The sequence below is a fragment of the Eulemur rufifrons genome, chromosome 15, assembly GCF_041146395.1.
Source record: "Eulemur rufifrons isolate Redbay chromosome 15, OSU_ERuf_1, whole genome shotgun sequence".
NCBI lineage: Eukaryota > Metazoa > Chordata > Mammalia > Primates > Lemuridae > Eulemur > Eulemur rufifrons.
The window spans coordinates 32,404,957-32,417,920 of NC_090997.1; the positions used below are offsets into that span (position 1 = coordinate 32,404,957).

The following is a 12,964-nucleotide window of genomic DNA, read 5'->3' on the forward strand; positions in this document are numbered from 1 at the left end:
TTATAGGCAGTGCTAAAAAGTAGAAGAAAACAAACAAGAAGGAAACAAAGCTATTTGTTTTCCTGTTTGCTTTCTTTAAAAAATATTTGTATGGTAGCCTGCTTTTACTCTAGTGCTTTGACTAATTTTCACATTAATGAAAAAATACCCAACTGCGCCTAAAGAAATAAGAATTAAAAGTGAAGTAAAGCCTCTTAAACAAAGCCTTTTCTGTGTTTCACAGATGAATCAGCAAATGGCTGGCATGAGTATCAATACTGCCACCCCCGCGGCGGGTTTTGGCCAGCCCCCTACCACAACAGCAGGATGGTCTGGAAGCTCATCGGGGCAGACTCTCAGCACACAACTGTGGAAATGAAAACTGAGATACAAGTGTCATCCAGAACTACCACCTGACATTCCTTGCTAAAACGCATCTAGTTCCCCTGTTTATTCATGTACATATATTTTTTTTCTTTTTACCCATTTGTTCATATTAAGAATTATCTGATTGACCGTGTTGGTCTGTACTGATTAAATTTGATGTGGTGAAAAGCAGGTTGATAAACCATTTTATGTCAAAAGCAGCTTTGCTCATATTTCCCATGATTTCATAAACCACCATTATTTGAGAAGCTGCTCAGTCAACTTGCATAATCAGTTTTACTCTCAGTAAAATTATAGCTCTAATGTTTGCATATAAGGGAAGTAGTTATCATGTTAGTAATACCTCTAACAGTATAAACCCCACCCCCCAAATTAGCCAATAATCCTGTAGGAAGGTCCTGTACTGTATGATCAAATGTTTAATCACATAAATAGAATGTAAATGTATCACAGAGCACTGTTTTCTAGTGTATCAAAATTCTTTTATTTCATCATTCGCTCCACTGTGCTGTTGTTATGATGTGCTTAACAGGGAACGTGGTTAGTGAAAGGAAGATAAACCTGGATGTTACTACAAAACTTAGTTTAACGAATGTTTAAAGAATTCAAATTTTATCTGCCTCTCTTGTAATTTGGATCTCTTCTTATGTACATAGTGCTAACATGAAGACCTTTTTCTGCACTACATGCAAACAGGGTAACTAAAACAAAGCCACTTTGAATCCTTGAAGGTATATCCAGGTTTATGACAGTAATTGTGTTTACATTTTATGGTGCCTAGTATTGACAAAATGTTATTTCCCTATATTAAACAGATGACTCCCTAGACCTTTTCAATTGTGGGGTTTTTATTTCCTATGATGTATACTGCCACCAGTCTTCCAAAAATTATTTAATGTTGCAAAGTCAGGAATTGGGAACATTTAGCTGACAAAATACCTGTCATCTTGTTTCTAAAACCTGTTCAGTGCTACCAATTATAAGGCCAAATTGGGGGCGGGGGGGGGGGGGAAGAAAGTGTAAGATACTCAGAATGGTATCCTGCAGTGTCGTATGACTGTACTATACAAAACTCTTCCAATTTAGTGGTAGGGAAAACATGCAGAACAAATGAAGACAAAACAGGTTTTGTACCATCCAGTTAGCTTGTGTTAACTGACAAGCACTGTTTAAACAGATGTCCATCAGATGACAAGAAAGGCTGTTGTACTGAAGTAAAATGAACAATACCTGAATCTCTGCAGCCTAAACTCCAAACATCCTCGTCCACATCCTTTGGCCAGGCAAACTGCACCAGTTGTTGCTTTGATTTTATACCTCAATTTTCACTGTGTCCAGGTGGTACTTTGGCTCGTTGGCGAGATTAACCTTCTCTGTCCGAGTGTGCCACACGAGAACCTAAAAGAGAGGGAAATATGTTAAGTAGCACACTCTGAACGCTGACACTGAAGGTCAGGCAGCACAAGTGAAATAAATACCTTGGTGCAGTTATTTGCTTTTGGTTCCAGTTCTTCCACTGTTGTTATTTGTTTTAGAAAGTCAGATTCTTGCATCCCTGGCTGGGATCCACGTCGCTTAAATACAGCTTTGGGGTTGGACAGGATGACTTGAAGACTTACAGCAAATCCTTTGTGAAAAGTTAAAAAAAAAAAAAATGACTTTTAAAAGTAAAATATTGGTGTGCTTCTCTTTTTCTCTATATAAATTTGGTTGCATCAAAAACAATTTTTTAAATACTATATGTCAGGTCTTGGTATACAAATGTGAACATTACCTGTATTGCCGTCTCAAAAGGAAAATCAACCATTACAATAATTGTGCATTCAGTGCAAAGTAGAGGTGTGCACGGCGGGGCATCTATGCAAAATATGAAGTCTAGTCTGTTGATAATAAAGGGTGAATTTTATAAGCTGCTGTTTCACAGAGGTCATCACATCCCCACATTTGACACTTTGGAATAACCAAGAACTCAATGCAGCTGAAAAGCATCCAGACTTACCCTGACCATCCTTGGAGTGTGCGACTGCCTGCCCCGTTCTTCTGCCCGCTCTTCAGCATCACTGCGTGCTCTATCAACATCAGCACTGCTCTGATGCACTTTGCGTTTAGAAGATTGAGTGGTAGAAGTCAATTAGCCAGAAAATGAATAATACCTAATTTACAATCATTTGGTTTAAATTTCTAATTCGGCTCAATCTGAAAAGGGTAGGGGCTTTGGAAATTAGTATAGGCCATTTGATAAATTTGTTTTTTGTATATCATTTACCAAAAAAAAAAAATAATAATAATAAAATTAGTGTAAATTTCCTTCAGTGGTTTGGTCATGTGAAAAATCATTACTGTTTAACCTGTAGTTAAACAAACTCTGTGTTTCAGCCTCAGCCATTAAAGCAACTCTGCAAGTAACTGTTTTGCGATCTCAGCAAGTAATTATTTTGAAGGTCTGAAGCCCTGGATTTCTTTGCTCTTAATGACGAAGGTGACACTGTAAAGTCAGGCACCCTCCCAGAGTTGAAGCTGTAAGACCAATCCCCAGGAACACTTCTTAGCAACTTTTTGCCCTTCTCTAATTAAATGATTTATGCTTCTTTTTGCAAAAGACAGCAAAGTAAGTACCAAATGATAACAGGCTGTAATGGGGGAGTGGTGAGAACAGCATGACCACCATTCTCATAGCCTCTCCATATGCCAGACTGGGCCAGTCTCTTGTTTTGGACCCTGCTGCCTTTTGGGAAGAATTAACACTAAGCCACTACAAACACAACTTGGTACAGCAGGTGCTGAGTGAAGCAGAGCGAACAAACAATCATAAAGCATTAGCCTTAGGACAATCCCGGTATCCTCCACCAGTCCTGGAGGGAGGCAGCACATTCCAGCAGAAAGAACACTGAATTTGGAATTAGAAGCCTTTTGTTTTTGCCTCGGTCTCCTGCACTGGCCAAGTCATTATCTTTTCTTGATTGTGCAACTTCCCCATTTCCTCATCTGCAAGAGAAGTGTGACAGCTTCTCAACTCAGTGTTTGATGGAAAATTAATGTATGGAAGGACTACTCTACTGACTGCAAAGCACTATTCATAAGATAATATAATATATAAATAAAGATACCATTGTAAATATTATCGTGAGGGGCAGGCAGTATTAGGCACCATTTATGGCTGGAAGAATACTGGTTGACAGGTAAAGGGCTAATGTAAGTTCTGGGTGGCAGAGTCAGGCCACCTGCATGTCCACCACTATGGAAGCAAGTCCGAAGCCTTCCTCAGGCACAACTAAGCCAGCCACAGTACTCAACAAAAAGCCAAAGGTTCAAATTAATATACAAAATGCCTTTTCTAATAGGTCAAATGTTAAAAGAGTCCTTTTTTTTTTTTTCATGCACTTATAAATAAGCTTCATCCTTTTTTATCTAGATTAGAGTGCCCTTCCCAATCACACTGAAGCTTCTGGGTAGATTCTTCCTGTGGCTGCAAGGTACTGACTCTATTTTTCCATTCTCTCAAAAACATAGGATCCAAATAGCGCAGAAGTTATTCTGAAAATGATATGAAGCCACTTTGATCTGATTTCCTTCATTTCCCCCCAAGACTTTAACATCATCACAACCACTGAAGGATTCAGATTAACAGTATTTTGTTTTCCTCAAGTTAGGGATATCCTTCTAGCTCTTAACACAGAGTTACATGGCAAAATCTACAACTGAGGCAAAGTTGACAGCCAGTCATGAACCACACATTGTTCTGCTGCAAAACCGCCTTTCCTGGTCTCCCTGGAGAACGGCGCACACCTGGAAGGCCAGCACCCTGGAGATACGTTAGCGTGGCCCACCACAGTAGCCAAGTGCTTTTCTAATACCAAGGTGGAGATGGCACAATTCAGATGCTCCTTCACCAGCTACCTCAATTTCCTTTGCCAGGCCCTGCTCAGTGAGCTCTTCAAAGGAGCAGGCAGGGACTGCCCGTTTGTTAACTAGGCCAAACCCTGGGTTGCTTTTAGGGAAACGTTTGACCTGCTGTGAAGCTGGGGAGACTTAAACAGAGTTCTCCCCTCTGACGCCATGGCAAAGACTTTTTTTGAGCTCTTAAGGCATTGATTTCCAACCTAAGATGGACATCTTGAGTTTTCTTCAACTGCAAGTATTTATACTTCAAATATTATATCTTCCCTTTTTTAGTGAGATTAGTTTATCTTTAAAGTTATTGCAGTAGCTTCTGAGATACTAGGAGCCTTGCAAAAATAATGGGAGCAGAGTTTTCTGCCCTGGTCAGTTGTCTAAAAAATGCATATGAAAAATGGTTGTTCACTGTGAAAGCAGGATCTCCTGAGTTCTTCAAATGGAGTTAGGTGGGGAGGATATACAGTCACCCTCCATATGTGCAGGTTCTGCATCTGTGGATTCAACTAACCGCAGATGGAAAATATTTGAAAACAAACAGTAAAAAATAACTACAACAATAAAAATACAAATTTAAAAACTACACAGTATAACAACTATTTGCATAACGTTTTCATTGTCTTAGGTATTATAAGTCATCTAGAGATGACTTAAAGTATATGGGAGGATGTGCATAGTTTTTTTATGCAAATATGCCATTTTATATTGGGAACTTGAGCGCCCATGGATTTTGGTATCTGTGGGAGTCCTGGAACCAATCCCCGTGACACAGATACTGAGGGACAATTATTCTCTCCCAGGCAGAGGGACAAGGCCTGCCTCAATATGTGCTTACTGACTGATAACTGAGTAGAAAGTCTGTAAGACATTCAAAGCCCAACAAGCCATTTCCACTTATGGACAAGATAGAGCAACAGGTTCTGTTTCTCCCCCACTGTTTTAAATAACTAAAAACCAGAAAGAATGTTTGAAAAAAGTTTCCAAACATTGGGAAAGAGGCACACAGGACAGAGATCTCTGAGAAAAGAGAAATGTGAGCCCTACAACTGCCCTAGCTTCCTCCCTGAAGTGAGTTTTCAGGCTACACCACGTGGAGGGGAACCCAAAAAGCTCTGCATACTCCTCAAGTTGAGGAAACAGAATTGAGAATTTGAGGAGGCCAAGACAACTAGAATTTGCAGGGCAGAGTATTGGAAGATTCTCTCAAGTCTTCAACTGAGTATGATCAGCAAATGCTCACAACACTACCTGAGGCCAGGTAAAGAACTATTGGAAAGGAGCAGGTGACTTGATTATCGGCTCTTACTCAGGGCTGGGAATAGTTCACTTTCTCAACAGCCAGAGTCAAGCTACCTCGTGACAGCTGGGGTACCTGGGAGAGTACCTGGAAGGTTACTGTGTACATTGTGGGGTCAACTTAGCCCTAAACTAAAGGCTAAGCTGGTTCTGCCCAACAAACTTTAAAAGCAAGCCAAAAAAGGATCAAATTGTTTCCAAATTAACTTAGTTGTGTCTCAGTACAAAGCTCAAAAGCTCAAAAAGATACACATATATATTTATATACATTACATATATTTGTTTTTATATATATGTGAGTGTGTGTATATTTCATCCAGTACCTAGCAACATAAAATTCAAATTGCCTGAGACACAAAAATTACCAGGTATACAAAGAGTAGGAAAATATTAATATAATCCCATAATGAAGAGAAAATTCAGTCAACAGAAATGACACAGATGAGAGAATTATAGAACAAGGACATTAAAATATATTGTAAATATACTTCATATGTTCAGAAAGGTAGAGAGGAAAGATTCAGTATGCTAAGTAGAGATATGGAAGACATAAAAAAGACCCAAAGACAGCTCAGTGGGGAAAAGTACAATGTCTGAGATAAAAAATACACTGGGGTAGGGTTAACAGCAGATAAGATACTGCAGAATAAAAGATTAGTTAACTTGAACACATAATAATAAAAACTACCAAAATGAAACACAATAATAAAAAAGCCAAAATACACACACACACACACACACACACACACAGGGTCACAAAAACAAAATGAAAGGTGAGAGAGAGAAAAAAATATATGAAGAAACAATGACTGAAAAGTTTGCCAACTTGAAAAATCAGGAATGGTATATAATGCTTAAATAATCCTACCAAACAACTATACCTAAATGACATTTATAGAACAATCCACCCAACAATAGCAGAATACACAATCTTTTCAAGTGCACATGGAACATTATCAAGGTAGACCATAGTCTGGGCCATCAATCAAGTCTCAATACATTTAAAGGAATTCAAATTACACAAAGTATGTTTTCTGACCACAGAAGAATTAAAATTGAAGTTGGTAATATAAAGATATCTGGAAAATCCCCCAAATATTTGGACACTAAACAACATAATTGTAAATTAAATTCAGATCAAAGAAGAAATCAAAAGGGAAATGAGAAAGTGGTTAACGGAATGAAAATGAAAACAAATCAAGATTTGAGATGCATCTACAGCAGTGCTTAAACAGAAAATTTTTTTTAAAAAGCATTAAGCACCTATTAGATAAGAAGAAAGGTCTCAACTCAATGACCTCAGCTCCCACCTAGAAAAAGTAAAGGAAACACAAGGTAAATAGAAAAAAGGTACTACTAATAAGAGCAGAAATTATGGAAGTAGAAATAGAAAATAATAGAAAAGATAAATGAAATAAAAACCTAGCCTTGAGTGAGGGAAGTCAATAAAATTGGCAAATATCTACCCATACTTACCAGGAAACAGGACACAAATGACCACATTAGAAATGAAAGGGGGGATATCAGTAGAGGTTCTACAAACATTAAAATGATAAGAAAGGAATATTATAAGCAATATTTTATGGCGGTAAACTGGACAACATAGATCCAAATGGACAAATTCCTTGAAAGACAAGCTACCAAAATTCACTCATGAAGAAATAGATAATCTGAAATAGCCCTGTATCAGTTAAGGAAATTAAGTTTATAATTAAAAATCTTCACACACACATACACACAACCCTTCAGAGCCAGCTTCACTGGTGAATTCTACCAAACATTTAGGAAGAAATAACAGAAATTCTACATGAATTTTCCCAGAAAACAGAAAGGAGGAAACACTTCTCAAATTACTCCATGAAACCAGCATTTTTTTGGTACTAAAAATAGACAAAAACATCACAAGAAAACTACAGACCAACAACCTTCATGAACACAGAAAGATTCTCAAAATTTTAGCAAATCCAACAATAAGAAAGACAAAGAATCATGACTACATAAGGTTTATCCCAAGACTGCAATGTTGGTTTAACATTTCAAAATCAATGTTATTCACCATATTAACAGAGTAAAAAGAAGAAAATCTATCTCAATAGAAATGGAGAAAATGCATCTGAAAAAACCCAACATCTAGTTAAGATTAAAAGAAGAAAAAAAGCCTCTCAGCAAACTAAGAACAGAAATGAACTTTCTCAACTTGATTAAAGAAAGGCATTTACAAAAAAACAAAACAAAACAAAAAACCCTATCGCAACATTATACTTAATGGTGAAAGAGTGAGTATTAGACTCCTGAATTTAGGAATGAGGCAAGGATGACTGCCCTCAACTTTTATTCCATAATGTACTGGAAATCCTAGCCATTTAAATAAGGCAAAAAAAAAAAAAAAAAAAAAAAAAAGGCACACAGGTTAGAAAGGAAGAAGCAAAGTATAGCAAACCTCCTCTTCCCCCTTCAGCCACAGTTCATAGCATCTATAGTGCTTATCAGTCCCTTCTATTTTCTAAGTATCAATTTAGTCTCACTTCCATAAACTTGTCCCACTACTGCATATGATTATAATTATAACTTCAGCAGGGCTGTTACCCAAAGGGAAAAAACAAAACAACTATTTCCAGTTCATAACAGATGGCTTTTGGCAACAATATCTTTATAGTCTGGTCACAAGAAAGAAAATAACTTTTTCTCTGTAATAATCACTCTAGCTGGGAGTACTATAGAATATTGGCCTCTTGACACACTTTTAGTATTACCAGTAGGTATCAGGTAATTTCAAAAATCTACCGACTTTAAACAGTATTTAAAATGTTAAACTTTCAAATTAAAAAATGTATATATACACAGTGCCATCATGGAACTCGCTGGAGAAAGAAAGATATGTGTGTGGTACCTCCTCTCCTCTCCTCTCTTCTCAAATTCTGAGGTGGCCAACTCTCCTTTCATGTCTCTTCCTAACAAAGCAGACACTACCTTTTGAAATGTTGTATGTGTCAGTCTTTCCTGATCATTCCCCTTATTAAGATATAATTAATTACATTAAAACTTGATCTTTTAAAGGGTATGATTAAGTAGTTTTTATTACATTCATAACTCTGGGCACCGTAAGACTATTCTTTTCCCATTGAATGGTTTTGGCACTTCTGGCGAAAAAATCAATTGACCATAAATGTAAGGGTTTATTTCTGGACTGTCAACTCTATTTCTTTAATATCTATGGTTAGCCAGTACCACACTGTATCACTGTAGTCCATCCTCCCTCCCTCCCTTCTTGCCCCCAAGCTGGTCTAAACACCTGGGCTCAAGTGGTCCTCCCACAGCAGCCTCCATAGTAGCTGGGACTACAGTCACCACCATGCTTGCCAATTGTATTACTGTAATTTCATAATAAATTTTCAAATTGGGAAGTCTAAGTCCTCCAACTTTGTTCTTCTTTTTCAAGATTGTTTTGGCTGTTCTGACTTCCTTGCTTTTCCATATGAATTTTAGGATCAAGCACCTTATCAATTTCTGCAAAAAGGGCAGCCAGAATTGTGATAGAGATTACACTGATTCTATGTATTAATTAGGGGGAATATTGTCACTTTAGCAACATTAGATCTTCTAGTCCATAACAGTATTAAGTTTTCTAATCTATGAACATAAGATGTCTCTCCACTTACTTAGTTCTTTGTTTCAATGATATTTTGTATGTATTTTCTAATATATATCTTATGCTGTTTTAATTACTAAGTATTTCATCATTACTAACACCATTGTGAATGAAATTGTTTTCTTAGTTTCATTTTCAGATTGTTCATTGCTAGTATATAGAAATACAACTGATTTTCATATATTGATTTTGTGTCATGCAAGCTTCGCTGAACTCACTTTTAGCACTAAATTGTTGTGTGTGGGTTCCTTAGGATTTTCTATGTAAAAGATTATGTCATTGATAAATGGAGATAGTTTTACTTATTCCTTTACCATCTGCATATCTTTTATTTCTTTGTCTTAACTAATTGCCTTGGTTACAATCTACAGTACAATGGTGAATACAAATGCCAAGAGGGGTCATTCTTCTTCTTGATCTTAGGGAAAAAGCTTTAAGTTTTCGACTATTAAGAATAATGTTAGCTGTTAGTTTTTCATCGATATGCTTTATCAAGTGGAGGAAGTTCCTTTCCATTACTAGTTTATTGATCTTCTGTCTAGAGTTTTTATCATGAAAGAATGTTGGATAGTTTCAGGTGCTTTTTCTGTACCTATAGATATAATCATGTGGCTTTTGTTGTTTATTCCATTGATACGGTATCAATACATTGATTGACTTTTGTATTTGAAGTAATCTTACATTCCATGGATAAATACCACCTGGTCATGGTGTATAATCCTTTTTATATGTTGCTGGATTCACTTTACTAGTACTAGTATTTTGTTTAGGGTTTTTACATCTATGTTCAAAAGAGATATAGATCTGCAATTTTTTTTTCTTTGTGATGTCTTTGTCTGCATTTCGTATCAAGGTAACATTGGAGGCTGGGCATAGTGGCTCACACCTGTAATCTTGGCACTTTGGGAGGCTGAAGCAGGAGGACTGCTTGAAGCCAGGAGTTTGAGACCAGCCTGGGCAACATAGCGAGACTCTGTCTCTACAAAAAAAAAAAAAAAAAGTAACATTGGCCTGATAGAATGACTTCAAAAGTGTTACCTTTTTTCTATTTTTTGGAAGTGTTTGTGAAGGATTGGTGGTAATCTTTCTTTAAATTCTTGGTAGAAGTCACCAGTGAAACCTTCTGGAATTGAGCTTTTCTCTGTAGGAAGTTTTATTGATTATTAATTCAGTCTATTTGTTATAAGTCTATTCAGATTTTCTCTTTCTTTCTGAGTCAGTTTTAATAGTCCTTCCAAGAATTTGTTCATTTTTATCTAGGTAATCTAATTTGTTATAATTTTTCATAGTATTTTCTTATAATTTTTTTAAACTTTCTGTAAGGTTGGTAGTAATGCTCCTGCTTTCATTCCTGATTTTGGTAATTTGAGTCTTCTCTCCTTTTTCCTGGATAGTCTGTCTAATGGTTTGTCAATTTTGCTGATGTTTTTAAACAACAAATTTTTTGTTTTATTGATTTTTTTTCTATTTATTTTCTAGTCTGTATTTTGTTTATTTTGCTCTAATCTAATAACGTCCTCTCTGCTGCTGATTTTGGATTTAGTTTTCTCTTTTTCTAGTTTCTTATGGTATAATATCAGGTTATTTGTTTGGGATTTTTCTTTTTAATAGAGGCATTTGAGGCCATAAATTTCCTTCTAAGCACTGCTTTCGCTATAGCCCATAGGTTTGACTATGTTGTATTTCCATTTTCATTCATCTCAAAATATTTTCCAATTTCCCTTGTAATTTCTTCTTTGACCAATTGATTACTTAGGAAAGTGGTGTTCAATTTTCATATATTTGTGAATTTCACAAACTCCTTTCTTAAAATGATTTCTAATTTCATTCCAATATACTCCAAGACCATATTTTGTATAATTTCAGTTATTTTAAATTTATTGTGACCTGTTTTATGGCCTAGCAGATGGTCTATCCTGGAGAATGTTCCATTGTACATTTGAGAAGAATGTTACCATTATTGGATGGAGTGTTCTATAAATGTTCATTAGGTTTAAATGGCTTATAGTATTTTTAAAGTCTTTTTATCCTAGTTTATCTTCTATCTAGTTTTCTACCTAGTATTCAAAGTGGATGTTGATGTTAGTAACTATCATTGTTGACCTGTCTATTCTTTCCTTCAGTTCTGTCATTTTTGCTTCATGTATTTTGGGGCTCCATTGTAAGTCACATATATGTTTATAAGTGTTACATTTTCTTGATATATTGACCATTTAATCAACATAAAATCAACTTTTTTGGGGTCTCTAATAATATTTTTGTCTTAAAGTCTGTTTTGTCTGGTGTTCATATAGCCATTTCAGCTCTTTTGTCATTGTTGTTCCTATTGGCATTGTGTATCTTTTTCCATCCTTTTGCTTTCAAATTACTTGTGTCTTTGAATCTAAAATATTTGTTTTGTAGACAGCATATAGTTGGTGCATGTTTTTTTAAGCATTCTGCCCATCTGTGTTTTGATTGGATTGTCTCTACATTTACATTTAATGTAATTATTAATACTAACAAATTAAGATTTACATCTGCCATTTTACAATTTGTTTTCTACATGTCTAATATCATTTTGTTCCTCTATTTCTCTATTACCACTTTCTTCAGTGTTAAACAGATATTTCTTTGTGTATAATTTTAATTACCTTGTCATTTCTTTTAAAATTTTCTTAAAGGTTGCCATGGGGATTATAATCAACATTCTAATATCTAACAATCTAGCTCAGATTAATGTCAACTTAATTTTAATAGTATACAAAAACTTTGCTCCTACTTAGATCCATTCATTCCCCCCACTTTGTGCTGTTATTCTCATACAAACTACATCTTTATATATTTTGTGCCCCTGAAACCAGATTTCTAATTATTGCTTTATGTAGTTGTTTTTAAAAACAGATGGGGAAGAAAGGGGTTACAGAAAAAAATTACATTTTTACTGCCTTTCACATTTACCTATGTCATTATGTAATTGGCCCCATAAGCAAGAAAACATTTTTTTAAACTTTTTTTGGTAGTTCTCTTGTTTCAAATTCCCAAGCCTGTGAGAACTTTGTAACTTTCTGTTGCACTGATGCATTTCCTTTTGAGTTTCTTTCCCAGAAAGGATGAACCTCCTTGCAGTCACAAGGGAACTACAAAGCCTTATACCCCATGTTTGTCCAGAGAAGACAAGATAAGTGATACCCCATCATGGATTGTGCCCAAGGACCTACTGAGCCTATGCCCAAGGCTGAAAGAATGACCATTGTTAACCCCTAGCTCATTATAATGCTAAAATCCCTGGCCTGGGAAGAACTCATATGCCATTTTTTGATCATGGTGTACATATATATATATACTAGCATGATTTCTCACTGCACTTGCATGCCCTACACTCCACCCCAAAAACGTGATGATGCTCTCACTCCTCATACATTATTCATTTCACCTCCAAAAAAACCCCTGATCCTATTGATCAGAGAGACGGATTTGAGGCAGTTCATATATCCCCTTCTCAGTAGACACATCCACTGTAATAAATCCTTTCTTCCTTGACAATCCTCATTGTCTCAATAATTGGTTTTCTGTTCAGTGAGCAACCTTAAACCCTGCCTTCTGGGTTCGTTAGCAGTTACCTTACCAGTGTTTTTATTTGTTCATGTGTATTAGAGTTACTGTCTAGTGTCGTTTCACTTCAGCCTAAAGTACTCCCTTCAGTATTTCTTGTAGTATTCCATGTGCTACTAATGAATTGTATTGGTGTTAATTGGGAATATCTTCATTTCTCCTTCA

At 36.0% G+C, this 12,964-nt stretch overlaps 2 protein-coding genes across 4 annotated transcripts in view; one reads left to right on the forward strand and one right to left on the reverse strand.

Annotated features, from left to right (window-relative positions):
* The window catches only part of SMAP1 (small ArfGAP 1), a 157,970-nt gene extending 155,966 nt beyond the window's left edge, over positions 1-2,004 (forward strand). For all 3 annotated transcript variants that reach the window (XM_069489016.1, XM_069489018.1, XM_069489017.1), the window contains one exon: positions 224-2,004. In XM_069489016.1, the coding sequence (XP_069345117.1) occupies positions 224-358 (135 nt within the window). In that variant the 3' untranslated portion in view covers positions 359-2,004. The remainder of the gene's footprint in view (positions 1-223) is intronic.
* Positions 579-12,964, reverse strand: part of B3GAT2 (beta-1,3-glucuronyltransferase 2) — a 68,732-nt gene continuing 56,346 nt past the window's right edge. Inside the window, exons 3-4 of the mRNA XM_069489019.1 lie at positions 1,845-1,993; positions 579-1,764 (exon numbers count right to left, since the gene is read on the reverse strand). Of these exons, the coding sequence (XP_069345120.1) occupies positions 1,678-1,764; positions 1,845-1,993 (236 nt within the window). The 3' untranslated portion in view covers positions 579-1,677. The remainder of the gene's footprint in view (positions 1,765-1,844; positions 1,994-12,964) is intronic.